Genomic DNA, 13,650 nt, shown 5'->3' on the forward strand with positions numbered 1-13,650 from the left:
CGTTCCTTCTCTCTCAATAAACATCAACACGCGCACATACAGATCTACATCCACATATATAAGCGAGGAGTGTTCTTCCTGCATTGAGGGAAAGAGTACGACGACCGTCTCTATGAACGCTTTTTCGATCTTCGGTGATACTCGGTATGATGGGATTTCCAGCCAGGTTCTTCCAGGCGAAAAGAAGAATGGGTGGAGATAGGGTAATGAATGAAGATACATCAAGTCGAACTCAGGAAGAAATCACGTGTGATAACAAAGGAAGAAACATGCCATGGTGTGGAGGAATGAATCTAAAGCTGTTGGATTACCCAGAAGTCCACATGTAATGGTATTTCCTAACTAACAAGGGCAAAAACAGAGCAGTGAAGAGAATACAAACCTTCTTGAGTGTAGGACCATCGAGAAGAGAGGCCGAGAGGAGACGTCCCAGAAGAGAGTTTTCTTGGTAGAAAAACCCGGGCTTGGTTGCAGGAAAACGGCGGTGAAATGTGGGAAGCAAAAGCTGAGATTCAGCCAACAGACGAGCTACGTGATCAACATGCGCAAGGAGCATCATAAAAAAGAAAGGGGGAGCAAGGAAAAGGATTACGAGAGAAAGGAAAGATATAGATATACGTATGTTTGTATGTATGTATGAGGTTGATCGATGATATGCATAGTGGAGAAGGGGAGGAAAAGGAGGAGGGAAAGGCGCAAGAATTGAATGGAACTTAACAAGATGAGATTGACACATCAAGGCTTTTTCCTCACCCTACTTGTAAACCTTAGCTAGAGAAAAAGAGCAGTTTGTCAACAAAACACAGGATGTATACAACGTCCTTATTAGGGTCGTTTACTGCTGAGAAATCTCACCAGTTGGTTTTTGAGAAGACAAGAACTTGAGAGCATTGAAAGCAGGGGACTTGTATTCCGTCATCTGGAGAGGAGTGAACACATACAATCGACGCACAGTCTTCACGCCTAGTCATACACGACCATTCAACCAACTATTGATCGACCGCTCTATCCCTACACATGTTCACTTGGTGTACCGCAGGCGCGCGAGACCGGCTGAATGACCGTGAGGAACCTGAGAATGAAACTACGCAACTTCTAACTGCCGCATGGCTGTAACTACCGCTGCGTGGTTGTCTGGTTAAGTCCCGGACCGTCTGCATGATTACTGCAACGGCCTTGCTTGGGTCTGTCTGTGTAAAAGATGTTTCGCAAGATCTTGAGTAGATGAAAGAAAGACGAAACCAAGAGGCGTGCTTTTCAAAGATGCAGATGGAAACGCGAAAACAGGAGATGCAACGGTGAGAGCCGGAGGGGAAGAAAGAACGAATGGAGAAGAGGAAGCGGTTAAGAGGGGGGAGAAGAATAAGAATCCAGTGAGCAATATGGATGCCTTACACTGTGAAGGTTCAGATGGTCACAAAGGTTTGACACAACCGGTCCAAACCATCGCGAAAGGCATTGCTCGCCTCCTCCATCTGTGCCTTCTTGGCTCAGAACCCCGTCTATAAGCCGAGAGAAGAAAGACTGAGGACAGCCCATTTCCAGAAATTGTGTTAGCTGAGTTTCAAGCTGTAACAAGAAAGAAAGAAAGATGAAAGAAAAAAAACCTTCTTCACGGAGACGAACAAAAAGAAGAGAAAGATTGAAATGGAAAGAGAAGAGTCAAAAGGGAGGTAGACCTGATAAAGGGTGGAAGGAAGGAAGCCGTGGGGGGTGGCCACACAACAGTTTCCTCCCAGAAGAGAGAACGCTGCAAGAAAATAAAGGGCAGGTCACTTCTTTTAAGGCGCACGGTAGATACACCCACAGACAGATAGGCAGAGACGTACATAGAGACCGAGAGACATAGAGAGAGACGGAAAGACAGATAGTGGCTATACATACAAACAGGGAGAAATAGATAAATACAGATAGACATAAACAACAATGCCAGTCGATGAAAGATAAAACACACATAGGGAGCAAGACAGAGGGAAAGACACAACACGCGAAGGAGCGGACAGACACCGGGAAGAGAGAAGAAGAGAAAGGCACCATACAGGTACATTGATTGCGTTAGTTCTTCTCCCCCCGTGTTTTTCCTTCCTCACATTGCATGTATTGTTTGAATGGTCAATACACAAGCGAACAAAGCAAAGTAACAAAACTCCTGGAGCAGATAGCACCTCGCGTGGGGTTTAGTGAGGTGTGCATCGAAACATGGAAAAGAAAACGGCGAAAAGGAGACCCTTGGTGTTCGACTTCGTCATGGCATCTATCTATATCAATATACATGTATAGAACGAGCGACACAGGGAATACACATACTGAACAGATACATGCTCTTCTGTAGTGAAGTAGTTGTCGAAATGCCAAGGCGGTTGCTCTGCTTCATACACCCAGCGGATAGGGGCTACCGGCACAATGTTCGTTTCTCTGTGTAGTCTATGGAATGAATGGTATAAGCCCCCCCTAGTCGGCTATCTAAGGAGATGCACGACATGAGAAACAGAAGCCAAGAGGTAGGCAAATAAGAAAATTGACAAGAGGACAACAGACATACCATTTTGTAAGGAGGCGGATCTCCAAGTTCGAAGAGCTCGGGACAAGAGAGAAGAAGAACAGCGTAATTGACGAGTTCTCGTTGGACGGCTTGGACTGCTGATGCTCGTTGCGATGCCGGAAGTCCTCTAAGGCAGGCACCAGCACAAGAAACCCAGCAGATGTAGTAAAGTGTCTGGGAAGGTATCTAACACTTGGGAAGGTATGAGGATATCTGAACTCACTCTCTGTTGACACAGCTTACTGCAAAGTGCAACTCCCTCTGAATTTTGAGTTTTCTTGTTACCGCTGTACTGCCATGCAGAGATTTTGATCCGCACGTATCTTCTTTGAACACAAGATATCTGTATATATATATATATACATACTAGAGTGTATATGTATGTGCTGATGTATACGTCTCGGCCACCCAGAATAACCAGAGCCGTAGACATCGGAGTGACGGTTTTGCGTTCGTTGGGAACTGGAGAAAGTGTCTATGTCAGTATACTGGCACCGACAAAACATACATACACACAAATACATATATACATACACCTTTCATGAACAGAGATACATATAGCTCTATTTTCATGTTCTTCTCATCTATTCGAATGATAACCCCTGTATCCGACAACCAACAGGCCTGGTGAGTGCGAAAAACACACTTTCTGTCCTAACCGCTCACACAGTGAGAGAGAGCGAGACACCTGGACCCGCTTGGGGTGCATATACATATGTATACACGTGATGGTGATGGAAACAAGCTATCACCGTTATACATACTACGTATGTATGTCTTATAGTGATAGTTTACTATTTGCATCAAGATGTCGGAATCAGATGGAAGAAGCTGTGTGTCAGTAGAAACACACAGTTTCTTCCTGTTTGTCTTCAGAAAGAAGCTGACCCATGTGTACGGACAGAAGAGTGAGCAGGTCGAATGTACAGACACTCTAAGCTGGCAGTATGACGGTAGTTTTCGAAACTGGGGACAAGGTAAGTGTACGTACTTGCTATAGACTTCATCATTAGCTCGATGAAATGAATCAGAGAAAAACTTGAAGAGATTCGGATCCCCGTCTCTTGCCGCATCTTGTACGCGCTTGATAAGAATTGTTTCCAACTCTGACCTTGCCAGCCTGCAAATCCGAGTTGCAATAAGCATTCACTACATTCTCATGTAGCCAGGTGTAATATGGAGACACATGTAGATATCTTTATATATATATATATACAAATATACATACATACATAGATACGCAGGCTAGCGCATGTGGGTGTCTGAAACGGTAGGCGAACGCTGACAGACATATGTACCTCCTGCATACACGAATCTACGCATGCACGCGGCTTATATGAGTACGGAAAGATGTGAGCAAAGACATAGGCTCGCGTGTCTAAAAACAGCCACACACCTGAGCCCATCGAGACCATGGCGGAGACAGTACGCGAAGAAGAAACTCCGCAGACGATTGTGTTTTTGCGAATGAGAAGTGGAGCGGACTGATGGCAGGAAGGTTTCTTATTGGCGTGAGTCATGTCCTCAGGGTTCTTGTCACACACAAACCTATCTACGTCAGAGAAGACTGAGGTGAACCCACCCAGGTAGGCTGCTTCACATGAAGAGACTCCTGGAAAAAAAAAACAAACCGGCGTCGCCCAAGACGACCACGGAATCTAGATATAGCCGACAAAGTTTAGAAGAACGTGGTGGACTCGCATCCACCTATCTGTTTACGTGTACATAGTACATATGTATATATAGTGCTAGGTGAATGCATTTAATCGGAAAGGCAGAACGCCAGAAGAGCCCGCTGTCAAGCTTGATTGGTGAGCCAAGGGTGCTTTTTCAGGGCGTAGCAGAAGCGCTGGCAGGCGTTGACTGGGGAACCGAGAAAAGAGAAACTCTCTAACGGGAAGACATGCGTTAAACCGACTCTGAATTCCTTCCTCTCTTCCTCGTATGCATCAAAAAGCAACAGCATTCAATGGTTCGGTGATGACGTTAGCATCCGCCCCGCTTCCTCCACACGCACCCATACCTTAGACGCTTCCCTTCCCTAAGAAGCTCCTCTGCATAACTCTTGAGATAGTGAAGTTGCAGGTGAGAAGCAGCTCCTGTCCCTGCTCCCATCTTCGAATCAACCGTGACGCGCAGTACGAGCTGAAGGAAATGATCTTCCTTCGCTGGACTGATCTCGCTGCCTCCACCACCTTCCCCTCCATCCTCTCCTACACCTGGAGAGTGTGAGAAGTTTGTATCCGTCATTTTAGGGTTGTCCGGGGAGGCTATCAAAGTCAAGGAGTACGGAGAGCTTAGTTAACCCGATGAAGAGATCCCATAGAAACATGACACGAAACAACAAGCTTCGTGTCACCTCGGGAACGGGTCCCCCTTCGCCGGTATTTTTAGCTGTGTCCACAGTTGCGAAGAGCCAGGAGCCGTAGATTGGCGAAGGAACAAGGTTTCGAGATGCGGCAACCAGTTCCAAGTGGAGTACGACTGCCAGAAAAAAGCATGTGTGCGGCCCAGTCCGATGCGAAGAAAGTAACGCATCTACAGTGAAGTCCTCTCAGAAAGAAGAATGGATACGTAAAGATGACAGCAGTTTAGGAACCTCCGTAGTACCTGAGACAGAATGGTAAATAGCACGTAGTTCCATCTACCAAACTCAGCATGCTTCAGATGGGTGGGGAAACCCGCATAAGAAAGTTGGAAATTCTGCGGGGCGGCTAGCATATATACAGACCACCAGAAAGAGGACGTGAAGCCTCGGGAAAAATATGCTGTAAGCTACGGCAGGACACGAAGGCCACTCCCCCACGAGACACAACGGTACGAGGGCGGTACGTTCGCGATTGACTCTCTTTCTTGGTGTGCCTGTCGTCGAGTGCAAAAGAGGGAGCTGAGACCGCGGGGTCACCAGCATCAAAAGGCAGATAGATTCAGTGGTGTGGTGTTTGCGCACACTATATAAAAGAAAAGCGAAACGACAACACGTGCTGACTGCAGAAAAAAATGGTCGACTTCGCGGTCGGACGCGTCCGTTGTCCTACTACGCTCAAACGGTGCTGCTCCATTTGTGGCTGGCCCGGAGGCTGAAGAAGACTTTATGCCGCTTTCGGAGAGAAAAAAGACTTAAAAATGCCCTCAGAGAGAGACACGACAAGTAAAACTCAATGAAGGCCCGTTCCCTTATCAGAGGTAAAGATAACGTGAGAGGATCTGGAAGACACCTCTGACTCGTCGCCCAAGTGAAACCTCTCCTGCCGCGACATGCTGCAGTCCGAAAAGCAGGACAATATCACAGGAAAAGGAACGACTGGGCAAGCAACGCACTCTTTCGCTGCTGCGCGCTAGAGCGCTCGGGAATGTGCAAAAGAGACTGTGGATGCCCTCACCATGCGATACCTGGGGATCTTAGGACCTGGGACGGAGTGACTCCCAGCGCATGCCGTGGTGAGTTGAGAGATACTCTGCGTCGAAGGTCAACAGTATAACGCAGATGCCGTAGGCACTCGGTGTGGTACCCAGTTTTCCGGGTCCATCCAGTCTGCGAAGATGATGAAATCCTGCAATGGAAGCAGTTACATTTGTACTCATCGCGGACGAACTGTGGACAAGCAGTCGTTCTGTCGAGTTCGGCCCAGCATCTTTCCTTTTTAAGCAGCGTGCGAACTTGCAGTTACGTGCCACCATATTCCTTCGCTCCAGCTTTTGCGCCTGGGACTAAAGATCTAGTCTCTCACTGCTCGATTACTGTGACTGAACCCCTCAAGCGGACCAAGGAAGCTACATGGCGGCGACATTGCGCTACAGCCCGACTGGCTCAATCCGCTTATCTGTCAGTGCGTCATTCTGTCATGACGTCCCCTTCAGGCATCACTAGCACCAGGGGTGCCCGCCATGCCGGCTTCCGGGAGTTCAGAGTTCCCCACTTCACGGTTTGTACTGATATTCGTACGGACTGTAAAGTTCACCCGGGTACCCCTTCTCCTTGTACGAGAGGCGGTAATAGGAGCTTTCCTCCACCACAGCTCAGCAGAGCCAAGTGACGCTATGGTTACTCGACCCCGCCGCACCAGTGGCGGGTGACTCCGGATGCTGGCGACGAACTGGGAAAATCTCTTCTGAGAGCTCTGAACTCAGTGACGGCACCCTCCAGAAGCACCGGGGGGGTCGCTCATTTCGGGTAGAAGGAAAGTACGCGAGTCCACAGGATTCAATACGGTATCACTGGAATCACAGGCAAGACAACATGCAACGGGTCTCAGAAGAATCCCAAGTTTGCGCTCGCTTGGCCAGCTGCCCCGAGCCACAGCCAGTCAATTTCACCACAGTCAGGGCGACCTAGTCTTCACCACGGGAAGCAACCGGCAGGAGCATTCCATCGAAACTACTGCGACAAGGGGTATCCATCATTGCCTTGTGGTGAGGAGTGCTGTGTCACCTCTTTCATTCACACCCCAATGTCAGCTCGTGTCCCCCATGCGAGCGAACTTGCCTTCTCTTACGCAGGCGTCCCTCTCGTACCCTGTCCGCAGCGGCAGCAATGTTTCCCGCCGGATCCTCAAATCAGTCTCGAAGTCGCGCGTCAGGCCGCACCGCGGGAATGACACGCTGTCGTAGTCAATCTGACTCCACTAAAACAATAGCACCCCGCACTATTTGACCGGTCCCAGATATGAGACGTCCCTCACTTCGCCCACCACGCACTGGGCCCCAGGCGTGCAGCGGCGCTGCCCGCCTGTTACTCCGTGTCGTGTCAGCCGCGCTGTAAGACAACCCCCCTGCTCCCCCTCCGCGCTACACCACGAAGAATGTGCTCACTACAGATTACTCCCAAAAGAGATACACCTCCCGGGACTGCAGACCCCTCACAGGACTTTGGGGCCTTTTTCTTGTAGCCACCAGGTCTCGAACTCTTCTTTACTGACGAAGCCGTCTCGGTTTTTATCCAAAGCCTCGAACATGGATTTCAGTTCCAACTCGTTGATCATGAGGTTCATTTCTTTGATACCCTCTCGCAGATCGTCGATAGTCAGGAGGCCGTCCCCTCTCTTGTTGAGAAGCTCGAATTTTCTGTCTAGCAAGTCGAGCTTTTCGGCCATTGTTTTCGAGTCAAACTCTTCACCGTCGTACTCCCGCAGTTTCGCCATCATGGTGTTAAGCTTGCATGCCGCATACAAGCCCCATATTACGTTCAGGACACCACACAGAAGAAGCACGAGGCCGGGAAGAAACTTGAACAGATTTAGCAGATCCTTTGAGGTCACACAGAGGGATGCAACAAACATTTGGATGATTCCCCTCCCAGTGGTGAACTCTATGAAATGAATGTAAAAGTGGATCATCGAGCGTACTCCGAAACGTGCGCTAACCCTGGAGAACTCGGCACCCAGAACTAGAAGACATCCCAGAATCGCGTAGATATCTGCCAGAACGTCCATTGGACTCAGAGTCAACGCTAACGTGATAATATCGAAGCAGAGAGCCGGGATGAGGAAGAGGCAAGATATTACACTGAGCCAGGTGAGGAACCGGGGACCTCGCTTGGGGTCCTCTTTGAATCTTGTGTACTGGTTGATCACGAAAGACCGTGTCTTCTCATATCCCTTTCTGGCCACCTCCCTGGCGTGCACTGTACCCCGGCGAATCGCATGCTGAGCCCTACTCTTCCGTGTCTCGGCCTGATCAACGGAGCCATCAGAGCGGCGTGCAGTTCCTTGCTCCGAGCCTGACCCTGCGGCGCCCTCCTCGACAGCTTCAGGAAGAAGAGGGTCGCGGTCCGACATTGTGGAGCATCAAAGAAAAATCAGAAAGCCAGGCCTGAGACGCGGCCTACGTAGCGGCTTCAGCAGATTGCGAGGCGGGTCATTTTCAAGGTGAAGTGGGAGTTGGACCAGCCCCCTGAGTATCGTCGCTGCCGCCGAAAGTCTGATAGCAAGTAAGACAGAAGGACGCCGCTCCGCGGCTGCTTTCTCCGCAGTCAGAATCATGCGCGGTCTAAAGAGCGGGAGAGCTTTCCCCTACCGAAGACAGAGGCTTCAATGGCCGACCAGGTTGTCCTCTTGGACGCTCGTCGGGCAATGCTCCGGCCAGTATGCTGACTGAAGACGCATGCTGGCCTGAGCTCGAGAGCGAGCGGTCGCCCGGCCGAGTTCTCAGAGAGCGAACTCCCGTGGCGGTGAGGGTAGCATAAAAGACAGGCACCAGGCTTGCTGTATGACAGCCCGCTGCTCAGCAATATGCGCTGAAAGAAGAGTGAACCTTGAACAAAGACTTCCGCCTGTGGAATCACTTGAGAGGAGAGGAAGCAGTGTGGCTTAGGTCACAGCAATTTCTCTGCTCGCGCCGTCAGCTAGCTTCCGCTGCCAGACAGGCTGCGTCCTCCAACAGGATGCACGGCTGCAACTTGCACGCCCTCAGCGCTCCGCGCCGCCCTTACTGGCCCTGCTGCTGAGACAACAAATCACGGGAGGAAGAGAATTTGAGATCAGACCGTCAGAGTTCCCGCAACCTCGTCGCAGTCGCTGCTACCGCCTAACCGACACCCCAATCAGGATCGGCACTGTCAAGCACACAAGCCCTCTGAATCCTCCGGCCATGCACTCACCCTGGAGACGGGCATCCTGGGGACAATAATATCTTCGCACGCCGCAAAAGACAAACATCAGAAACACATCCTACTATTCAAACCGATACTGCCGACAGGCGGGTCGGGGGGCGCAGAAGGTTGTCGACCTCTGCCAACTAGCGAGCCAGATCTAGGTGAACCAAGTGCCTGGGCCCACACCCGTACGACTGACTGCTCCTCTCATGACTGTCCAGCAACCGAGCCACTCTCCGGATGTGGACAGACCGCAGCCGTTCCCGGGACCGCGCGGACGGCGTACCGCAGACATCTGGCTTGCTAAACTCTGGCAGACCTTCCCCAAGGAAAGGAAAGTCGCTATAGCCCGCGAGACGGGCAGTGTCGCCCCCTGATCAGCGACCTTTTTGATCGGAAAGTGTTGGCTGTCGCGTTGAACGGGCTTAACGTCCTTAATCTCTCCTTGTGATCAGGTGCTCAGGGCATACAACATCAGGAGCATCTGCAGCCAAACTCCCGGTACTTGACTTAGCTATTTCACGGTACTGCCTCTGCCACGGCCTTGGCCGGAACCCGAGGCTTCGCGACGAAATATAGATAAGAAAGGACAAGGCAATGTAGCTTCTAGGCACTCACAGGCACAGATGTTGCCACCGCGACATCTTCATTGACCAAGAGGAATAAGCCTAGTTTCCTTTTAAGTCTCTTATGCGTCACGGTCGGACCATCGAACCTAAATCAGCCGAGGCTTGATGGTATCAGATAGGCTACCGTTGCAGAACATTCCGAGTCTCCCTGCGGCGGCGGCCACGCCACACATCATCTGGAGTGCCCGCTACGGGACCCGGAAGATGTATGTGCAAGTACGGGGCATGCTGCTTGGTGACTGACCCCCACCGGGAACACTACACTTGACTGGTCCTTCGGAACAACCAGCGGCTCTAGTTGTATCATGCGTTCTCACGGAGTACGTCCGCAAACCTCGGAAAGTCACAAACCGTCGCCAAGGCGAACTCCCACCTGCACCGGCGGAAAAATGGGCTGCGACTGTCAGGCGGCTTTCATATGTGGTAATCCTTCCCCCGTCCCTTCTTCCTCAATATCGCAGCGCGCATCCCTGCCTGTGTACACTTGGAGCCCACTTCCAGAGGCGGACTTCTAGCTCTTCTCACCATCTCTTGAAGCCTACATCGGTACCTCCCTAGAAAGCAGTACGCACGCTGCCCTGGTAGGACTGCGACTGCCGCACCTACGCTAAGCTTGGGTTTTCCGCAGCAGCGACGCTCCGACCGAAACGCTTTCAACACCCGCACCGACGGCAGGATCCACTGGCACATGAAAAACTTACCTGAACACTTATCTTTTAGCACTAGAGCACGACAGTCTCGTATAAACAGATACTTAAATACAGGCACCTCCCATGCGAGCAATGACAATGACGCCTTCGCGCCATCAACCGCCGCTCCCGGGACATTACCTAGTCCACCCCACAAACGAACCTGACACGCAGTACTACTCGCGCTAATCATGACGGAGCGCGCTCTCCCACGGAGCGGTCTGACGTCTGTTCCGTGTAAAAAAATATCTCCCCGCTGCACACAACGGCGAAATGCCATGCAAGCTGTCAGTTTACAGAAGTGCGTTCCACAGAGACCACGAAGCAGCTTGTGAATTTACACGGCTTTTCAGGGCCATCTGAATTGCCTCGTACAGACGCCTGACGGTCCTGTACTTTTCTTGCAGTTTGGCCACATATTCGGGCATGTGTCTCAAACTCTGTCTCCCAAATGTGTAGAATTTGAGTGGCCTGCCTGCGGCAGAAGCTGCGAGCCACTGAAGAAGCGACTTCAACTGGGCGTCGCCGCCGAATACTCCACAGCCCCTGGAACAGCGTCACCACAACACACATACCGGCGCTACGCTACTCCGCATGAAGCACGACATCTTCGCTGCCGACGAATGGAGACACATATGAGAGTAAGCGGTTCTTACCAAAGTCCGGTCGCGACCATCCCGACAGTGTCCGAGACAATAGCCTCATACGGGTCTCCCTTGAAGCCCACTGCTGCTTTGACGAGTTCTCTGTTCACCTTATCTTCGTCGTACTGGTCGCTCGGCCTATGGAACTCAATAGCATCAATGGCGACTACCGTTACATTTCGCCTCCCGAGTTTGTCCAAGGGCACAACCCCTTGAACGCTATAGTGTTTGCCCTGTGGCAATGAGCTCCATGGGCCAGCTGCAGAGGTAATTCGAAAGGTGTGCTCGTAGCCTGCAGCGAAACATCACAAATGAACACGACGCGACGAAGCCATGCCTTCAGAGAGGCGGCGACCTCGAGTGTGAAGAGATGCTTGGACCCAAAAAGGGGTACGGCCTCGTGGAAGGCTTGGCAAGCGCTGCTCAGAGACGGGCGCCCCACGACGACGGCCCACCTTCAAAGAACACGAACCGCTCGACGCCCTTGATGACGACAGCTTCAGTCGTTTTCATGACGTCGCTGAAGAGCATCACTACATGCAGTTCGGGATAGACGACGAAAAGAAGCTCTTCCTGCGCAATGTGATCACTGAACATTGAGAGACCGCCAAGATATCGGTCCGCAAAATCCACCTGCTCGACGGGGGTAGCAGAGAGGGACAAGAATCATACAGCACAGTCCTGTACTGGAGCCACCCGTGTGCTTCCCTGGCACCTGCCGCAGTCCCCGGACAATACTAAGACCAGTGCAAGAGGGAACTAGACTTCAACCTCCAAGCATACAGCTGGAGATCGTGCTTACTTGCAAATTATCGTCACTTTCCGTGATGTCGCCAACATCGAGAACATCAAACCGCTGAAGCAGCGCACTGCTTGTCGCTATTGATTCAGCAGTAACTGCTGGTGCTGTTACGACGGGGTAACCATTCAGCCACGTGAATACCGTCGCTTCTGTCGTGTGACGGTAGAAACCAATCAGCTCGTCGGAGGCTGCAAGTCTTTCTCCCTTCTCGGCTGACGAGCACGAGCAGGATTGACTGCAGCTCGCTTTTGAGAAAGAAGAAGTCTCCACCATCTGCGACCAGCAGCCCTCGAGACGCTCCCGCATTATGCTGAAGTATGTAAGCAAGGCCTCAAACTTTGGTGCCCTCTCCATGAAGCCCCGGAAGAACATGTCTAGCTTGTTTAAGTGTAATGTGAAAGACCGCGGATGTCGCGCTAGGAGATCTCGCTGGTTGTGAGGGATGACACCCAGGAAGGCGGCCGCAAGGAGAGCGTAAACCTGAATCTTGCGAAGGTGAATTTGAGGATTTCGGGGCGTTAAATGCATCAAACCCTGCAAAGCAACAGCCCCGAGGCCACAGGCTGACAGGTCATCAAGCCCCAGCATACCCGGGCATTGGCAACTCCGGCAAGTAGATGACGTGTGAGGCAAAGCATCAGACTGCGGACAGCTCGCTCGCTACACCGGTTTGACCGCGCATAACAGGACGCGTACCGCGGGGAAGAGATCTTCTAAATGCGAAACGACTGAAGCCATGAATGGCAGGTCAGCGTGGAAAAAAGAGCCGGGGCGTTTGGACAGATGCTTCAGTAGATCCTCTTGTCGCACCGTCTTGTCGGTTCTCCAGTTCCCTACAGAAAAATACACGATCATCTAGCAGGTTACATCTCCCGATCACAACAGGTGTCCGGGCAAGCTCTCAGATAGTTGTTGGGGCCTGCTTACCGCTGAGGTAAAGAAGTCGCCGGTGCAGGACACTCAGTTGATCTGCATTGACAGGCCCTTTACCTACTGCTACATCATGGAGTAGCGCCTTCACAGACTGCCAGCGGTGTTCCACGGGCACACGGAGAACGGTGCACGGCGCGTCGGGACATCGGGACGCGAAGTACTCTCCGCTGTGCATCGAGGTCGGGTCTCCCATCGGATGCGAGCTGGTGCCCAAGGAAAGCATTGCCACCGCCAGAACGGTAAAAGCCGCCCTGAAGTTAGTCATTGCGACAGCATTTAGAAGAGAAGCTCGCCGCTAGTCGCCTACTTGTCCGCACTACCGTCCCGCGAGTCCCAGGCCAGATCATACAAACAGGCAGCCCGGGTAGAAAACTACAATCGGAAACCGCGCTGGCCGCTGCTACCTAAAGTGCCCCCTTCGCGTGGGTGCGGACAGGGAACGACCCCCGGGAGAAAGCAACTTCGGCTCCTCCGGAAGTGCCGCGTCTCCTTCGATGTTTCATGCTCTTTCCTCGTCGCGTCTCGCTTGCGTTCTTCCATGCCCCGGCGGCACAAAGTCGCCGCCTGCCAAGTGATCTGTTCGGGGAAGAAGTCGCCGCAGCGTTCCTCGACACGCTACGTGGGGCGGGTCCAATACTGCGGCGAAAAACCTGCGCAGCCGCGATGATCTTCGATTTCCCCGGGCGGACGAGGGTTGCCACCGGCTCGTTGCATGTATCCGCGCTTTACGCGAGAGAGAAGCGAGCTGGGTGGCAGCCTAGTGTTGAATCGGCTACGCGTCAGCAGAACTCCAGGATGCGAAACAGACCGTTCTCGTAC

General features: G+C 51.8%; 3 protein-coding genes across 3 annotated transcripts in view; all 3 read right to left on the minus strand.

Moving 5' to 3' along the window:
- CSUI_004682 (u-box domain-containing protein) overlaps positions 1–5,902 on the minus strand; it is a 30,887-nt gene extending 24,985 nt beyond the window's left edge. Inside the window, exons 1-6 of the mRNA XM_068064867.1 lie at positions 4,566–5,902; positions 3,534–3,662; positions 2,543–2,669; positions 1,396–1,569; positions 856–919; positions 383–528 (exon numbers count right to left, since the gene is read on the minus strand). Coding sequence (XP_067923156.1) covers positions 383–528; positions 856–919; positions 1,396–1,569; positions 2,543–2,669; positions 3,534–3,662; positions 4,566–4,792 — 867 coding nt within the window. The 5' untranslated portion in view covers positions 4,793–5,902. The remainder of the gene's footprint in view (positions 1–382; positions 529–855; positions 920–1,395; positions 1,570–2,542; positions 2,670–3,533; positions 3,663–4,565) is intronic.
- A 1,499-nt stretch (positions 5,903–7,401) lies between these two features.
- On the minus strand, positions 7,402–8,319 carry CSUI_004683 (ef hand domain-containing protein; the record flags this gene model as incomplete). Its single annotated transcript, XM_068064868.1, has 1 exon — positions 7,402–8,319. The coding sequence occupies one exon, from the start codon at positions 8,317–8,319 to the stop codon at positions 7,402–7,404; it is 918 nt and encodes a 305-aa protein (XP_067923157.1).
- Positions 8,320–10,745: 2,426 nt separating this feature from the next.
- On the minus strand, positions 10,746–13,626 carry CSUI_004684 (poly(adp-ribose) glycohydrolase; the record flags this gene model as incomplete). Its single annotated transcript, XM_068064869.1, has 6 exons — positions 12,826–13,626; positions 12,595–12,731; positions 11,899–12,432; positions 11,552–11,729; positions 11,109–11,388; positions 10,746–10,998 (listed from the first exon to the last, which is right to left on the minus strand). Exons 1-6 carry the CDS (start codon positions 13,094–13,096, stop codon positions 10,746–10,748), a joined length of 1,653 nt encoding a protein of 550 aa, XP_067923158.1. The 5' UTR covers positions 13,097–13,626.
- Between the last annotated feature and the right edge of the window lie 24 nt (positions 13,627–13,650).

Source organism: Cystoisospora suis (genome assembly GCF_002600585.1).
Source record: "Cystoisospora suis strain Wien I chromosome Unknown contig_2221, whole genome shotgun sequence".
NCBI classification, from domain to species: Eukaryota; Apicomplexa; class Conoidasida; order Eucoccidiorida; family Sarcocystidae; genus Cystoisospora; species Cystoisospora suis.